This window comes from Crinia signifera, chromosome 3 (assembly GCF_055691185.1).
Source record: "Crinia signifera chromosome 3, ASM5569118v1, whole genome shotgun sequence".
NCBI classification, from domain to species: domain Eukaryota; kingdom Metazoa; phylum Chordata; class Amphibia; order Anura; family Myobatrachidae; genus Crinia; species Crinia signifera.
The window spans coordinates 148120755-148139776 of record NC_139219.1 but is presented as its reverse complement, the minus strand read 5'-3'; the positions used below and the strand labels follow the sequence as shown (position 1 = coordinate 148139776).

General features: G+C 44.1%; 1 protein-coding gene across 1 annotated transcript; it reads left to right on the top strand.

Annotated features, from left to right (window-relative positions):
* Positions 1–3754: 3754 nt before the first annotated feature.
* Positions 3755–17685, top strand: ECHDC1 (ethylmalonyl-CoA decarboxylase 1). The gene is made up of 6 exons (XM_083176705.1): positions 3755–3907; positions 7145–7366; positions 11248–11390; positions 11553–11605; positions 12001–12081; positions 16823–17685. The coding sequence occupies exons 2-6, from the start codon at positions 7147–7149 to the stop codon at positions 17223–17225; spliced, it is 900 nt and encodes a 299-aa protein (XP_083032831.1). The 5' UTR covers positions 3755–3907; positions 7145–7146; the 3' UTR covers positions 17226–17685.
* The last annotated feature ends 1337 nt before the right edge of the window (positions 17686–19022 follow it).

Here is a 19022-nt window from a genome sequence, read left to right as displayed (position 1 = left end):
CCGACCGCCGGGATGGTAACTGCATCCCGTCTTTCAGGTGTATGGGGGCCTTTATTCTACCAGCATTCTCATATCTTTCACACAGAAAACCAAATAGAAATGATTCACCGGATTTGCTTTCTGTGTAAAAGTGAGAGTCTGACTGGGACTGGCCAACCAAATCAGCGCTCAAAAGAAGGGGCCGGGTGAGCCTAAAGAGCACTTCAAAAATGTAGGGAGTGGCTTTGTGGAGAATGGGTGTTCCCATGAAAACGCTGAGCGTTCCCATTGTAATCGGCCCTTGATGTGGGTGCCGGGGGCAGGCAGCTGACATCAACTGATGTCAGATGCCCGCCCAGATCCTTTCAAATGTGCACACATATCTAAGTGACCTTAAAGTCACTTTAGATATACGTGCACTAACCTCTATGGTCGTCGACCATCGAATGTTGTCGGTGTTTCCACATAGCCTGCGAATGTTAAGCATCCATTTGCAAGCTGTACGAAGGACACGGCGCGCAAGGGGGGTGAACCAGCATTCGGCGCCTGCGAATTTGCATCCTTGCAAGTCAACCAGAATAAGGGCCATTGTGCAACACACCATAATGCCTATTACACGGGTATGGATCATTAGGTCTACAAGAAAATGGTCGACAGCATTAAGTCGACATGCAGAAAGGTCAACATGGGTCTAGGTCGACAGGTCATTAGGTCAACACAAGCATTAGGTCGACATGGGCAAGGTTGATGGTCAACATGGGGTTTTTCACAGTTTTTTTTTTTTAACCTGAATTTCGACATGAACACTGAAACTTAGCAACGATGCGCTCACCATGCTACGCTCGGCACACTATTTTATTCTCCCACCACGCCCTAGTGGATAGTAGGGCATGAAATACCTCCTGCCACAGTGCTACGTTTCAGTGTCTGTGTTGACTGTCGATATTCTGTGAAAAACCCAATGTCAACTTTTGACTGTCGACCTTGCCCATGTCGACCTAATGCTTGTGCCGGCCTAATGACGTGTCGACCTAGACCCATGTCGGTCTTTCTGCATGTCAACCTAATGGTGTCGACCCAATCCTTATTACACATTGTACCACACACCGTAATGCCCATTACACATTATTCCGCACACTGTAATGCCCATTACATACTATACCACACACCATAATGCCTATTACATATTATGCCACATAAATTCCACTTACATGCTCATTGCTAGGTGTTTCTTGCTTGATGCCAGGGGTTTCTTGCTCAATAACAGGAGTTACATGTTTGTTATTAGGGGTTTAATGCTTGATGCCAAAGGCTTCATGCTCGTTGCCATGGGAGAGTTAAATGTTAATTGCCATGGGGATTACATGCTCGTTACCACAGGGAAGTTAAATGGTCTTGGCCGTGGGGGAGTTAAATGGTCATTGCCGCAGGGGATTTAAATGCTCATTCCTAGGGGGGAGTTACATGCTCACTGCCATGGGGGATAACAGTGGTGAAAGCCGGGCAGAGAGCGGTGGGCAACCCAGCTGTATCAGAGCAGGCCCACGTTGCGGCTATTTTAAATGTCACTTGTGAGCCAATTAGTCACCACTGTCTGGCTGCTGAGCCCCAAGCTTGGATTACGAGACATTGAAATGGCTGCAAACCTGCTCAGATACAACTGGGTTGCCTGACACGCTCTGCCCAGTTGTCCCCATTACCACAAGCACACTTTAAGGTGCCACAGTAATCAGAGTACTCACAACAATGGAGAAGAAACTGTCAGCACCCCCGTTTTTACTATGGTGACTCAGGACAGTTGATAGGTATGATACAAGCTAATATCCACATTGAGGGCACAACGTGGGGGGGGGGGGGGGGGGTGTTTCAGCAGGCAGGAAGACTCCCTGCCTGCTAAACTGAGCAGCAGGGAATAGATGCTGTGTGCGTGCACAAAGTGTCTATTCAGTGAAGCAGTGGGGCTGGGGGCATAGCCAACTGTTCACCCAGCGCTGGCCATGCCCTCACAGCAGTGAAAATGGGGGGCATGGTCAAGTGGGAGCCCTGCAAGCAAAGGCTGCACACCCTGTTTGCATGATCACTCCCCCAAAATTCTGGTGTGCTCCAGCGTCCCTCTTCTTGCTGTGGACTGTGAGGAGAAAGACGCCTTCGAACCAGAATGAGAAAATGCTGCGGCACGTGCCCCCCTGTCATTTCTGACACTTTTTTTTACTTTAGCTGCCGCCTGCCGCCACCAGAAAAAATTCACAGCCGCGCAGAGAGCATCGAGTTGCCCGGCTGTATTCAACAGCCCTAAAAATAAAACTTCATTTAAACTTGACATCGATGGTCGGAAACCATCTCGTTCTCTCCATTGTTGGCAAAACTATTCTATATTGGCCATAACCCATTGATGATTTTGAATCCCTATGCTGTCCAGGCAGTGAGGAACGGGTAGAAGTAGTAGTAGAGAGTAGAGAAAATAATGGGGATTGTGGTCTTTAGTGCTTATTCAGTAGAATGTGGTTTTGGTAAACAGGGCTGATTTACAGGTACTGTAAATATGACCCTAAATTTTGTTTAGATGCAAAATTCAGACACTTACGATCACCTTGTCTGCAGCTGCTGCTAGAAAGAACATGTTACATTATAAGCGTGTTGTACTTCTCAGCAATAGCATCACAATGTGCAATGATAGGGTCTTTTAATTTAATTTTTCCATAAATCAGTGGTTCCTAACCCTGGTCCTCAAGTACCCCAAACAGTGCATGTTTTCCAGGTCTCCACACAGAATCACAAGTGACATAATTAGCTTCACCTGTGGATCTTTTAAAATGTGTCTGAATAATGAGTGCACCTGCTGGGTGACCTGGAAAACGTGCACTGTTGGGGGTACTTGAGGACCAGGGTTGGGAACCATTACCATAATTAGTTTTATTTTACACATGCAAAACAATGTTCTGCGCAACACTTTGTGGACGGGACTATGTGAAAAAACCCGACCCGGACAAGACCCCGCACCGGACAACAAAATCTGCAGTCAGGAGCTTGGGGACTATGTAAAAACCGGACCCGGACTACACTCCGGACCGCCGGACAGGACATCAAAATCTGCAGTCCGGAGCTTGTAGGGTCCGGTCCGGGGGGTGTCTTGTCCGGGGGGTCCCTGTTATAGCTATCACCAGGGACATGGGGGAGGGGAGATTACAGCCTCTCCGTGTGGTCCGGACCGTCCGGTTGTTGCTACATGCCCGGACCATACAGGGAGGCTTTATTCTACCCCTCCTCCTCTACCTGGTGACAGGTGTCACAGGCAGCCCCACGGACAGGACCCCCCCCCCCCCCCCCCCCCCGACCGGAGGCTACAAGCCCCAAAATGCAGAGATTGTTGTCCGGTCCGGGGGTTTTGTCCTGGTCCGGTTTTCACCCATACCCACTACCCAGGAGCTTGTAGTGTCTGGTCCGGGGGGTGCTTGTGATAGCTTTCACCAGGGACATGGGGAAGGGGAGATTACAGCCTCGCCGCGAGGTCCGGACTGTCCGGTCTTTGCTACATGCCCGGACCATACAGGGAGGCTTTATTCTCCCCCTTCTCCTCTCCAAAGCTCCAAAAATGCAGAGTTTGATGTCCGGTTTTTACCCATACTTGTTGACGCCTATTGATTTGCGCTACTAAAGCCATAATTACCTTAACCATTTTAATCGCATTGCTACTATATATAGCTATATATGTGTTAATCAGTGACAGTTAAATTACATCGTAAACAAGAGAAGAGGTCTCTGTCTCTTCTAGTTCACTTCGAGCGGCTGCTGCCGGCCTGCCCTGCCCCCAGCAGCACTGCCACTGTGAGTGAGTCGGCGTCTGTGTGAGAGTGAGACCGGAACCATCCGCGCCCGGACTCGTTTCCCCGCGGACGTATATCGGCGCTGCACGATTGCAGTGAGTCTGGTGAGTGCTAGGGACATGGAAATACACATACTAATTTTCAAACAGGCAGTAGATGCGTCCAATGCAACTCAGTGTTGTAGTCATCGTTATAATGTGCAGCTGCCAGCATGCTGTCATCTGGTGTGTGCCCTAACCCTCCCGGGCACCATGGGAGCTGCTGCTTCATAATACATACAGTTCCCGCAGATGTCCACTGCCTGTGCTTAGTTAATATGCCAGTGCTGTATGTATTTTGCATTGACTGGTTACTATATTAATCATATCTGTTTAGAACTAACAACAGTGGTGATGTGATGGTATAGGTCGGAGCTGGCTTTAGAATGAGCTGATGTTCATTTTAAGACAGGGCGAGCTGTACTGAGTACTGTATGTGATCCATACACAGAATTATAGGCTCCTCAGCTGGGGGCTCTGCCAATACAGATGTTTTTTTTATGAATTTATTTTAAATATTAAAGTCTGCGAGTTTCCTGTCTGCTTGGTCACTTCAGATTTAACAAAATCATAAAAGTGTTTTTTTTTTCTTCTTCTTCCTAGTACAGAACAGGTAGCTGCCATTTACTATTATCAGGAATTTATATAGCGCACAAATGGGACCTGATTCTGGTTGGAGCCATGTAACGCCTCCCGCTTCCTAATAAACTGAATTTCCCTGCAGCACTGCAAATTGTTGTTTTGTGCGGGCTCAAAATCATTCGATGGTCGCCAACCATCGAATGATTTCTGTAGTGTTGACTAATCTAAGTCAGTCTCCGGTGACTTAGATTAGCAGCGCCCTGCTCCGAGAACAGGGCGGGCAGCTGCCATCTGGTGACATCAGCCACCAGTCCCAGGAAGGCAAGTGGCTGCACCCGTTCGCATGGGGATGCCCAGGAAATGCAGTGAACGCCCTCTGGCTGCCTACTCAGTCCTCAGGGTACACTAAAGCTGGTACACACTGGCCAATATATTGTCAACGATATGGACAATATCATTGATAATATTGTGCATAGATCATCTAGCATTTACAGTGAATATCATTAACAATGTGAGCAGCTGTTGGACCTTAACGACCCACCCCCTGTTGCTGTAAATGAAGCTCAATCTGACAATATAGTCAGTTACTGCATGTACAGAGTGGGGGGCGGGCTACTTCACTGACCGATATCATGAACGATATTGGCCGCTGTGTACGGTCAGTATTGTTCTCCCGCGGCACCACCGACAACTATATCTGTGGGCCTGGGAACCACTAAATGTGTATCCAGCTTAAGGCTTCCAGCACCACATTATTAGTGGTATTCTAGCTATGCGTATGCTGTGTTTAGCTAGCGAACAATTCGCAGCCAAGCAAAAATGACCAAAATCCTTTGCTAGAGGATTTTTCCATTGGGCACCAGTAATCGCAAGTTACAATAGGAGTAGCCAGGGACTTACTTGGTGGCTGCAATGAAAACAGGCATATCTGGCCTGGAGCTGACGTCACACACCATCCCTTAAAACACTTGGGAACCCCTGTGTCTTTCTAGGGATGCCTAGGGGGAAATATAATAGGATGAGAGATTCAGAAACTGAGAGATTTTGTAAGAAATCTCTCATCCTATAAAATTTCACCCTTAATGTTTTTTTCTGTCACGCCTGTGTTTTTCTTAGCACTCCCACTAAACGGGCAGTTACCACTCCCAGAAACCGGCTTCCTGTCAATCACCTTGTAAACGGCTCCTTCGGAGACCACATGAAAAAGGTCAACATGCTGTAGGTCGACATAGTCAATAGTTCGACATGAAAGGTCAACATTAGATTGTAAGCTCTTCAGAGCAGGGCCCTCTTCCCTCCTGTTGTGTAAGCCTTCTTCTCTTCACATTTCACTCCCAGCTCTCCTAAACTCAAACACTCAGCGACCATCTTCATCCACATACTCCTCTCCATCTTTGGCCACCAGCCCCTAGTAGCACATTGGTCAAGTCCTCACTACTTACATTTAAGCTGTAATGTGTATTGAATTTTGGCATTTTTACCTGTACTCTATTTTGTTATTCATTGACTGTAATGTTAAGTTTGTCTTCCTGCACTGTTCCTTTGTACGGTGCTGCAAAACACTTGTGACGCCTTATAAATAAAATTATAATAATTTGACTTTCACTCTTTTTCACCCCCCAATAAAGGACTTGTTTGTACTTTACCATCCCAGTGGATGTGGAGGGGGAATATAATAGTGTTGCACCGTGCGCCAAAGCATCCGAGGTTACGCGGCTCACTTATTGTGTCCATGTCAACCTACATTCCACATAGGCACACCCCCCCCCCCCCAAAAAAAAAAAAACATGTTCTTTTTTCATGTTGGCCTTTCACGTGTCGATATTTTGCTTGTCGACTTTTTGACCATAATGCATGTCAACGTTTTTCATGTGTCAACCTACTACCTGTCAACCTATTGACTGTCGACTTAAAACTTGTCGACCTAACGACCCATACCCGGATTCGCCTGACACCGTTTGGACAAACTATGGGGTTGAATTGTTGGGGGTACACACCGCGCTTTAACTAAGGTAATAAATTGCTAAAAAAGAGAGTGATAATCTCACGCTGAGCACAATAATATAGGACACGCTGTTTTCGTAATAAAAGGTTTTATATATAAACAAATAATAAAAACAGTATAGGAGGATAAAAAACAGAAATTGGAGTATAATAAACAAACACACATATACAATAGCATAAACTATGGGGTAGATTCTATTCAAAATGATGTGAGTAACGCAATGAGCTCTAATCAGAGCACTGCTATCGCTGACTAGTGCATTTCTGCTTGTTCCCGTCCTGGGGTTCAAGCAGAAATCTGACAAAACTAGAGCAGTGCAAACCGCATCACCATGGGGCACTTAAGTCGGAAAATGCCAGTACTCACCACTAAATACTTACGAGTACTGGCATTGTCCAACTTAGCGGCACGCTGCTGACTAGAATAGTGCCGGGAGTTCTCTCCCGCCGCTTTTCACAATATTTTGAATAGAATCGACCCCATTGTGTAAAAAAACGCTCTCCAAAAAATTGTTTTTTAAAAGAGAAGGTATGTTCTAGAAATTACAATAAATGTTAAGCTCTTCATGCCATAAATGAGCAAGAAGTTCATTTTATGCTAAAACTGCAAATTCTACTATAAACATGTGTATTTGCCTTAGGTGTCCAGATCTTTTCATTGCTGAATAGTTTGGAACAATACATATTTGTATCACAGTTTAAGATATTTATTTGTAGAAATGGCAGCTTCCATATGGAGATGTATGATGAGAAGAGCAGGACCAAGATGGCATCTTCACCGATGTATGTCTCTATATAACAGTAGCCATGGGTTTAATGAGGCAGAGATTACGAGTAAGCTTGCTCAGTTCTCCGGAGGATCAGTGGAGCTCTGTAAAAGAGAGAATGGAATTGCAGAGCTATGCATAAATAATCCAGTAAGAATGAACGCATTCACAGGTAAACAAATATGTTTACAATTTTTTATTGTTGCGCTCAGTGATTTGAAGATTCCCAAACAATCCAGTATTATGAATTGGAAAATGTGTAAACCATAATGTGTGTGTGCAAATTAAATTGTGCAGTATTTTGTGTGATCCAAAGGAGCTCGTCCAGTTTGCTCATTGGACCAGTGTTTCCTAACCTCGGTCCTCAAGAGCAGTAATAGTGCAGGTTTTAGTGATATTTATGCTTTAGCACAGAATAACTGAAGTACTAATTAAGTTATCTGTGCTCAAGTATGACTATCCTTAAAACCTTGACTGTTAGTGTTTCTTGAGAACTCTGGTTGAGAACCCCTGCTTTAGATACTACCTGTCAACATATAGAGCCTGATTCAGACCGGATCGCTGGGCTGCTAGACCGATTATCAAACGACCACGTAAGCGCATGGTACAGTGTGCATGTGTGGAGTGCCCCTGTGAACAAAGCCAGCGATTTCATCAATGACCGTTTGTGCGGTGATTAACAGCCGGCGGCCATTTGTGGACGGCACGCCAGCATTTTCTCGGAGTGCCCTGGAAAATGCAGTCGGCACCAGCTGTTTGGAGGGAGGGCCGCTGTTGTCAGCAGTGGTCTCCTCCCCATGTTCTTCGGAGTGTAGACTTACACAGGGGCAGGGGGAGACCTTGGCTGGGCTCCAAACATTTACAGCCCAGAGATCAGGTCTGAATCAGGCTCATAGAACGGTGTTTCCCAACATTTTAAATAACTTGTGATTCTTTTAAAATGTGTCCGCCAGCTAGGAGAGCCTGCAGAATAGGGGTAAGGAGCACTGGAGATGGAAAACGCTGATCAATTCAACTGCAGACTGCAGTTACATCATAGAAAATATTTCAGCAGTGGTGTATGATAGTGTCCTTTGGTTAGACACAAGCCAATCCTGCTTTTCAATACAGTTAATGGTAACAAACTGTACTATGATCGACAATTTTGGGACCTCATTTATTTTTCCTTAAATCATAATGTATACGGTTGAGTGGTTATTACAATATGCAAATGCAGCCACAGTAATATCAAATGACTTAGAGGGGATTGGGTCAACCACTGAAATAGGTTAAATACAAGGTGGTGTGTTGAGAGACACACACAGTAGTGTTCTAATCTCCTGCGCTCTGTTTATGTGAAACAAGAAACTATATATTAACTTGTGTATACAGAGGTTTTGAGCCCTTCACCATAAGTATATGGGGAGGATACTGTACATCCCTTATTGGGGATATGCGTCTCCTCTTCTCCGTATTTAAGGACAGCAATCAACGTCGATTCAAAGTGTTTTATACCACAGTGAAAGCAGGGGAGGTAATAAGGAGGATACTGTACATCCCTTGTTGGGGATATGCGTCTCCTCTTCTCCGTATCAGAAAGACAGCAATCAGTGTAGATTCAGGATATTTTACACCACAGTGAAAGCAGAGAGGATACCGTACATCCCTATCTGGGGATATGTGTCTCCTCTTCTCCGCACAGAATGATAGCAGTCAAATAAGGGAGTAGGCAAACAGGCTTCACCAGTCACAGACCGTTTCCCGGTGTGTAAACATACGGAAGACAAAATATGGCCATATAGTGTAACACGGAAGTAGTGGAGGACAAGTTGAAAAAGTCCTCGAGTGAGCACAAAGATGAAAGTCCCGGAAACTTTCAGAAGTGGCACAGCTGGACTCCGGCAATGGATCCCACGGGTATCCTGCTTAATAGATCCATTAAGCAGGATACCCGTGGGATCCATTGCCGGAGTCCAGCTGTGCCACTTCTGAAAGTTTCCGGGACTTTCATCTTTGTGCTCACTCGAGGACTTTTTCAACTTGTCCTCCACTACTTCCGTGTTACACTATATGGCCATATTTTGTCTTCCGTATGTTTACACACCAGGAAACGGTCTGTGACTGGTGAAGCCTGTTTGCCTACTCCCTTATTTGACTGCTATCATTCTGTGCGGAGAAGAGGAGACACATATCCCCAGATAGGGATGTACGGTATCCTCTCTGCTTTCACTGTGGTGTAAAATATCCTGAATCTACACTGATTGCTGTCTTTCTGATACGGAGAAGAGGAGACGCATATCCCCAACAAGGGATGTACAGTATCCTCCTTATTACCTCCCCTGCTTTCACTGTGGTATAAAACACTTTGAATCGACGTTGATTGCTGTCCTTAAATACGGAGAAGAGGAGACGCATATCCCCAATAAGGGATGTACAGTATCCTCCCCATATACTTATGGTGAAGGGCTCAAAACCTCTGTATACACAAGTTAATATATAGTTTCTTGTTTCACATAAACAGAGCGCAGGAGATTAGAACACTACTGTGTGTGTCTCTCAACACACCACCTTGTATTTTGTCTGTTTTTTGGGTGTAGGGTTACCCATTCTGTGTTCATATCTCCAGCTGATCTGAAGCGCGATTAGTATACCATTTCAAACTACCTTCCATTGCACTGAAATAGGTTGCATGACTAAAGTCGACAGTGTTGGAAGGTGGACACAAGCATTAGGTCGACAGTCAAAAGGTTGGCATGAGTTTTTATTTTTAAACCGACATGTGGTATTTCATGCCCTATTATCCACTAGGGAGGGAGAATAGAATAGAATAGTAACCATGCCTGAAGCATGGCGAGCGCAGAGGTACACTTTGGCGGTGTCCATGTTGACAATCAAGACAGAAAGAAATCTGTGAAAAACTCATGTCGACCTTTTGCCTGTCCACCTTGCCATTGCCAACCTATTTCAGGTTTCAACCTAAGACCTGTTGACCCAATGCAATGACCCATACCCACTTAGAGATGGTCTTATGCTTGATACAATTTTATTTTCTGATCCACTGTTATCTTTCCTTTGCTTTCCGTAGCCCATGTTCAGTGTTTCACACATGATACAAAATAAGAGTGACTAGGCTGAATGATTGATTACAAGATTTAAGGCATATGACAAGGGGCATATGAACAAAGGAGGAGGCCCTTGTGCAACCTCCTCCATATGGGCCGCTGCCGTCCCTGTAGCCTAAGCCTGGCAGCACATTACAGTGTGGGCAAAAAGGGGCACAGACTTTATTGTGCATGTGCAAATGGAAGTGTCTAAATCCCCTTGAGTTTTGACAATTTTTCCATCATGTCCTGGGTCCACGTATACCTGGTGGGGGCGAAGCGAGCCACCGTGCCCGAAGCTTGCGAGCGTAGCGAGCCTGTGTGGGTACAGTGCAGCTAAATTAAAACAAAATAACCTACACCTACGTGAATTACGGATAAAATACAAAACGTGAATGCATCTAACAACTTCCGCCCTCACTGAACATCACATCCTGTAATCAGAACTGAAGGGGATCTAGTGTCTACCATGTGCAAATCTCCGGGGAAATGGTGTGGTGTCCGTTTTTCTGGAGATCTGTTGCTGACGGTAATGGATGGTAATGTGTACCAATTATAGATACACTACATGCGACCAAAGGTGCCTTCTGGAAGATTGTAATAATGTTGACCGACATTTCAGGGCTATACGACCCCTTTCTCAAGATGTACAAAGGAAAGGGGTCATAGAGCATTGAACTTAACGCACTTGCAGGGGTTCCAGAGGTTGGTGGTCGAGTACCAAATAAAATGTTGTTTCGTAACCATGATTGTCATTTACTTAATTATAATTTCTGAGATTCTCAATGAGAAACATAGGGGTGCCTATGGGAGCCACTGCATTAGTTAATGCTTATACTGTATATTTAAGCAGACCTTTCGCATGTGTCTGATTCAATTTGTAATCATAATGATTTTAGGTCCTCAATAAATGTGGTTTTGCTGCCAACAAATGGTTTAGGATTCTTTTACCCAGACTGAAATTGTATCACAGGACGAATGATGATAGAATTAGAAGATCGCATTAGAGATCTGGAGGACTGGCAGGAAGGGAAAGGTCTCATTGTTTATGGTGCAGAGAACACATTCTGCTCTGGGGCGGACTTGAATGTTGTTAAAGCCATTTCTAATCCACAGGTAAGTGTGCGATAACCTTTGGCTTTAATGTTTGTGCTTTATTGACTCTGTAACAGATTGGTATATCCTTTCCAGCATAAAGTAAAATCTATTTGTTTATAAATTAAAAAGATACGTTATACTTGTTCGTTGTTTTTTTAATTTTTTTTATTGATTCCATAGGATGGGATGATGATGTGTATGTTCATGCAGAATACACTGACAAGGCTGCAGAGGTAATACTCGCTAAGATCCAGCATAATAACTGAGGTACAGGCAGGCAATGCATTCCATACTAAAGATGAAGGATAAGTGCCTGGTAGCGTTTGATAGAGAGTATGAAATATTTAGAACATTACTACTAGATGTATGATGTCTACTAAGCAAATGCTCTGAACACTGTAACTGTCTCAAGTTCCTGGCTTGAGAAAATAAATTACTCCAGTAATGTATATTCTTTAATAAACAAAGTGTATTATTATTAACGCCATGGCTTTGGTACTGTATAGTATGCCAGAAGTAGTAATTCATGTGCTTAGCTGCAAATTTGTACGCAGATTTCGATCACTTACCAGTGTGCTCAGTTTCTTGTGCCCTAATATGATGTTGTAAATGGTTTGTATATTTCCAGATTACCACTCATTAGTGTAGCAGTAATTCAAGGAAAGGCACTAGGGGGAGGATCTGAATTATGCACAGCATGCGATTTAAGGTATGTTGCATTTTCTGTATGGTTGTTTTTTTTTTTTGGAGCACTTTTGTTTTTAAAGACTAATGCCGTCCATACACAGTGCGTTTTGGGCTGTCATATCTAGTTCAAAATACATGCTGCTTTAGCACATCAGATGCATTTTGAACTAGATACAATGCGATCTAGTTCAAAACGCACGGAGCTAATCGTGTTTGGGCACCTTTACCCCTTTCAAAAGGCAGATTTTATTTAAAGGCAGGTTTATTTAGGTACAGACATGGGTGAATTGGTGAAAATTATTTTCAGATATGAAAATGACTTCACCATTTATCCTGTGATTGTGGTGATCTAGTGTCTGAGCTGCCTGCCTTACATGTAATATTTAGTTAATGGTGATAAGCACAATATATTTTGCACTTATTACACCACCAAATAATTATTTCAGAATGACATAGGACTAACAGAATCAGGCAATAGGGATTTACACTACTAAAGTGGCTTACATTGTTGGTATACAAGGAATAAAAAGTTTTTAAGGACCTTTGACAGCGCTGGACCCTTGGATTCAGAGCAAACTAGATGTTCATATGCAATTCATCACGATATCCATATTTAAAGCAGCACAGTCCACTCGTTTTAAAAAATCCACAAAAAAAAGGTGTGGATTTTTTAAGAAGAGTGGACTGTGCTGCTTTAAATATGGATTTCTTTCGTCCAGTCCAATGACACAGCTTCATCTTGGGATGTAGGAGGGTCCGCAGGAGCCAGGCACCTATGCTGAAATATTTCCTCTGGTTGCAGGCTCCTCCCCTTCCGCATCCCATCATGCTCCAGTTCGTTTTAGGTGCCCACAAGAGTGGGTGCTATGCTCGGCTGCTCCTGCACCCGCGACTTTTTTCCTTTTGGATTTTACTAGAATGGTTAGGAATCTTTATTATTTTATTAACTTAACCTAGTGCAGGTTTTCTTTTCCAGTGTGCTGCTTCTAGGAAGCGCCGCACACTGTGAGCACAGCAGAGGCTGACAGAAGCGTGTCCTGTCAATGCTCTGTATGCGGCGAGACGCAGCTGCGTCTCATATAAAGAGACGCAGCGGCGTCTCCTGCACCGCGCTTAACCTCTTTTGCGGAGAGGTTTGCCTGGGCCCGGGGAGCGTCTGAAACCGGCTCCTTACTTAAAAGGGGGATTGTGGGGGACAGACCTCCCGCGATGGCAGACGCCATCTTGGAGGGTTTATAGACTGAAATCTCTCAGGGGAAGTGAAGTCTATTACAGGTGCCCAGCACTGCTGGACGACTCCAAGTGATCCCAGAAAGAAGGGGAGGCACTGGAGGTGAGGAGGAAACCCTTGTGGGAGCGGCTAAAGGGGGAAAGTAAGCCAATTGGGCTATCGTACCCCGTTTAAGCAGAGACTTGGTCTCTTCCTACTCTGTGTACTGGCGCCATTTTCTCTCCACTGCGGAGCTGAAGCCTGGCTGAATTCTTCAAGGTACATAAGTTACAGTTTCTCCCGAAAAGCGCCACCCCCGCTAACGTTGAAGTCGCCGACCGCAAGCAATCAGATAAGTACACTATATACATTGACTGGTACTTTGCCTGACATTGTTCACCGTGGGTTAAATATGACTGACACATGTGATAATGCTGCTGCGGAAAGGGGGGGTTCGGGTCATGTTATAAGACTGCAAATCCTGCGGAGTAAATTTAACATGTGAACAAATGGATTAAGGGGATTTGTGCCCTGCTTGTGAAGCTGTGCCCACTAGTACGCAAGCCCAGAGGTCTGAGCATCAAGAACTTGCGTGGGCTGCGCCGTTGGGGAGGGCTATGAATGCCTTGGCTGAGACTCAATAGGCAAAAGGATAGCCTTATTAAGTCTCCTGGCCCTAGTTCATCCTCCCAGACTTCTATGGGATAAATTGCTCAGTCGTATGGGGACTTCATGTTACTGCAGGTCATACAGGACAGTGCTCAAGGGGTTCATAAGATGAATTCTCTTATGGAAAAGTTTGCAAAACCTTCTGATAGCACTAGTTTCAGATGGCCATCAGCTACACCTCCTCTGTTATCTGTGGATTCTGATGATGATGGTGTTTGTGAAGATGATTTACGTTGGGAGCAAAGGGAAGAGGCTGATGCTTTTGTCACGAGCATTGAGGATTTAATCCTTGCTGTGAAAGAGGCTTTGGACCTGTCTGAAGAGGACCGGGTTCAGGCGCATTGTGTTTTTAAAAGAATGCGTAAAGAGTATTACATTCCCAGGTTGGGAGAAGCCTGGAAGTTTCCAGATAAGAAAGTGACTGTCTAAAAGATTTGCAAATATGTACCCCATGCCTGAGGAGCATGTGAAGTTGTGGGAGACAGTTCCGTTAGTGGATACTCCTGTGGCTAGATTGTCAAAAGCCACAGCCTTACCGGTCCAGGGTGGTGGAGCCTTCAGGGACCCGGTAGATAAGGCATCCTTCCAGTTTTTTAAGGCAGTCTTTAAAGGAGTGGGCTATACACTCAGTCCCATTATTGCGTCAGCCTGGGTAGCCAAAGCTTTGATTAAGTGTGCTGAGGCTTTGGGAGATCAGTTGCAACCTGATTCCAAGGCTTTTCTCTTAACTGAGAAGCTCAGATGTGCTGCAGAGTACATCACTGAGGCTGGCGAAGAAGGCGCTAAGATGGCGTCTAAGGTTTCTGCCACTTCGGTATCTGCAAGGCGAGCCCTCTGGCTTAAGGTCTGGGATGCAGATAGCGAATCAAAGAAATTTTTTGAGTCCTTGGCTTTTAAAGGGGAACTGCTTTTTGGTTCTGAAGTAGAATCCATCATAAAGCAGGCCACAGGGGGGGGGGGGGGGGAAAGAGTACGTTTCTTCCTACCACTACTAAAGCTTCAGGTTCAAAATTTGGAGTTTTCAAACCTGCTTTTCGCTCGTCCAAAGTGGCCAGATTGTTGGATTTCCTTCAAGATGGTTTCTCTACAGGTTTCGGATTACAGTCCCTAAAAGTACAGATTCCTGCTCTATCCATTTCCTTTCAGTTCTGCAGAACCCTCCATTTGAACAGTTTAGGTCGGCTGACCTAAAATATGTATCTTGGAAATTGACTTTTCTGTTGGCCATTGCTTCGGCTGGCGTGTTTCGGAGTTAGGAGCTTTGTCCTGTAAATCTCCACATTTAAATTTTTTATGAAGATAGGGCTGTGCTTCGAACAGTACCTAAGTTTTTACCGAAAGTGGTTTCTTCTTTTCATTTAAACCAGGAGATTGTGCTCCCGGTGTTTTCTCCGCCAGAAGGGGCAAAAAATAGGGACAAATTAAGGAATTTGGACATAGTTTGCGCCTTGCGAATTTACGTCAAAAGGGTAAAAGACATCCGCAAAACAGATCTGTTGTTGGTTTTGTATGTGCATAAGGGAGGATGGCCTGTGTCTAAGCAGATTATTGCCAGGTGGTTAAGGTCAGCCATTGGCTTTGCTTACACCAAGATCAGTAGACCGGTTCCTTCTCTGATTAATGCACACACCACCAGGTTGGTTGCTTCCTCATGGGCTGTGCATCATGGAGCTACAGCGGAGCAATTGTGCAGGGCTGTCACTTGGTCCTCTGTTCACACCTTTACCAAACTTTATAGGTTCCATGAGTTAACGTCAGAGGATGGGCAGTGATAAGAACTGGCAGTCTGAGCATACCCTCCCATAATTCCAGCTCGTGAACGTCCCAAGGTGAAGCGGTGTCACTAGACTGGATGAAAGAGAAAAGGGGATTTTTGTAAGAACTTACCGTTCAAACCCCTTACTCTGAGTCCAGTCCGATGACACAGCGATCCCTCCCCTACGCTCAGTAAGCCATACCGTTCATGTGTATCATGTTATGGTTATATGATTGTGCACATAAGATGTCGGGCATTGTACTGAAATGTGTATCCTAGTGTGCTTTAGAAAGTGAACTGAAGCATGATGGGATGCGGAAGGGGAGGAGCCTGCAACCAGAGGAAAGATTTCAGCATAGGTGCCTGGCTCCTGCGGACCCCCCTACATCACAAGTTGAAGCTGTGTCACCAGACTGGACTCAGAGAAAGGGGTTCGAACAGTAAATTCTTACAAAAATCCCCATATTGTGATGAATTGTATATGAACATCTTGTTTGCTCTGAATCCAAGGGTCCAGCGCTGTGAAAGGTCCTTTAAAAACTTTATTCCTAGTCTTTTTTTTTTTATAGTTTAGTTTACAGTTGAACTATTATTTATGGACAAGCAGCAGCAGGACATTGTCTAGCGCTCAAGGATTACTCTGTCCATCTGCTTGGCAATCGTTGGTATATAATATGCCACACCCCTGACTAAAATTTATTCTCTTTGGTTCTAGTGATTCTGATGTCAATTATACCCCTTTCACACTGACAAATATTTCCCGGGTTATTAAACGTGCAACAACCTGGGAAACTGGTCAGCGTGAAAGGGCCCTGGAAGATTGTCCCGGGGCAGTGTGAACAGGTATCCCGGGTCACTGGGAGAGGCTATCATTTTGCAGAAACCTTCCAATAATAATAATCCATTTTGGGGGTTTCCTGCGAACATTAAGTATCTGCGAAATGTGTCAAGAGTTACTACAGCAGCATCTGTTCAATATCAACATCAAATTTTAATTCTAAATTTAGATTTTTCACTAGCTATTATTTATCAGAATAATACAGTATTGTAGCCAATAAACCAGCTTCTTCATGTACAAGTGTGTCTAAGCCAATATAAAAACAATTGACTATATTTATTATTATACAGGTTGATGACTGAAGGAAGTGAAATAAGATTTGTTCACAAACATATGGGATTGGTTCCAGGTTGGGGTGGAGCAGCAAGATTAATTCAGCTTGTTGGAAGTAGACTTGCTCTTAAATTATTAAGCAGTGCTCTTAGAGTTCACCCGGAGTATGCATTAACTATAGGGCTTGCTGATGAGATTTTATCTTCTGCTGGTGACAAAACATTGGAAGATGCTCAAAACTGGATAACGACATACACTAAAGGACCAGCTAATGTCAGTAGAGCTGTGAAGAAAGTGGTTGTTGCTGGGAGAGAAGCGTTACTTCAAGATGCGTTGAGGATGGAGAAAGATATATTTGGAACTGTGTGGGGTGGGCCAGCAAATTTACAAGCCCTGTCAAAAGGGACCAAACACAAATAGAAACATAATTATTTTGATTGCTGTTTGCCAATATGGAAGCGAGAAAATATTTTCAATGGCTGCAGTTTCTATATATTGTAATTTATATTTGTAACCACTTAAGGTTATTGACGTTCACTTTTAGAGCCGTATTCAATGCGGTCGTGAGGGGTTAAACAAGGGACCCTATTGTACGTTCCGGGGGAATCCTCGCTGTCATAGGACAGAGAGGCTTCCCCCAAATGGCGAGGTTAATGCAGGGAGCCTACGGCATTTAGCCTCGCTGTTTTAGCATCCGCACACGTTTTCCCATCTCTGCGAGGGGGGGGAAAATGGCGTGTGCAGGGGAGTCCGTTGGATACTGACCATGTTCGCTGTCAGTACTGCTCACTGTCAAAGCTTGCAAAAATCATTGAATATACCCCTTAATAGTATGTGTTACTAATGGTAATTAGACGTAATGAGATCTGTATATTTTTCAGTATATAATAAAAAGGCTGATCACAGTCCAATTTGCATAATGATGATGATACCGCAACTTAAAAAAAAAAAAAAAAAAGTTAGGGGTATGGTCACTATTGAAACAAAATCACACCTCCAATGTTTGCAGGTTAGTAAGATTACTTACTTCACACCAAGCAGACGCCATGTTTTATTCACCTTCAAACAGCTTAACTTTTAAAAAGCAGGTGGTTGCTGTGCGTTGTGGAAATGCACTGAAGTCTTTCCATAGATTTACAATTGCTTTTCTTGTAACAGTTTTATCTTTTATTTATATTGTGCCACAAAGGTTTTGCAGTGCTGTACATATCAGTAAAACAAAGTGCACACTACACAATGTTACAGACTAGAACATACACATACATTATTGGGATGCTCAGAATACATAACCGCACAGAGAATATAAAGGGGAGCGGGCCCTTCTTATCTAGATGGGTAGACCCGAAAGGTGAGGTAAGCAGAGATGGGGCATGCACATTAGAAGTAGGGTTTGGATGCTTTAAAAAAAAAAAAAAAAAAAAAAAAAAGAAGGGTACTTGTGTAGTTTCACGGCGCCGTGGGTCTGAGCCCCCTTGCGGGCTCGGTGGCTCGCCACGCTAATTAAAATCAACTCCATGCCAACATGGATAGTGGAGGTATGAACTATCCATGTTGGCATGGAGTTAAGTTAGCTTTTTTAACATAGTTTGTGGCGAGCGTAGAACCCAGAAGTAGCACGGCGCCATGAAACTACACAAGTACCAAAAAAAGTTGGTTTAAAGAACACATTTACAATATTCATTACCCAATACAATACTACTGCAGCTCTATTGTTCCCAGGCAAACTGCTTAATACATACATTGATGCCAACATTGTATTAATTTAAAGCCAGTATTGTTTGTAGTAGTTAATTTTTTTCCATCTTGTTCTATATGCACCAGTAATATCCATACTATAAATCAGGGATGAGAAACCTTTGGCCCTCCAGCTGTTATTGAACTGCACATCCCAGCATGCCCTGCTAAAGTTTTTTATATTTGGCAATACTAAAACTGTTGCAGGGCATGCTGGGATGTGGAGTTCAACAGTAGCTGGAGGCCCGAAGGCTCCCCATCCCTGCTATTAATGAACCTCAGCATCAACTTAATAGCAACAATTTTCTTGGGCATCACCTTGACAAAGAGTTAAAGCTTCCAATGCATTTTTACCATTCTGTGTGGACATTAGAGGAGGTTCACGCCAGCTGTATTTTGTAAACTGAACAAAATAAGTTCTGGAACCACCTATTTCACATTTTTCTCAACACCTAAAATCCATCCCACAATTGGTACAAAAGG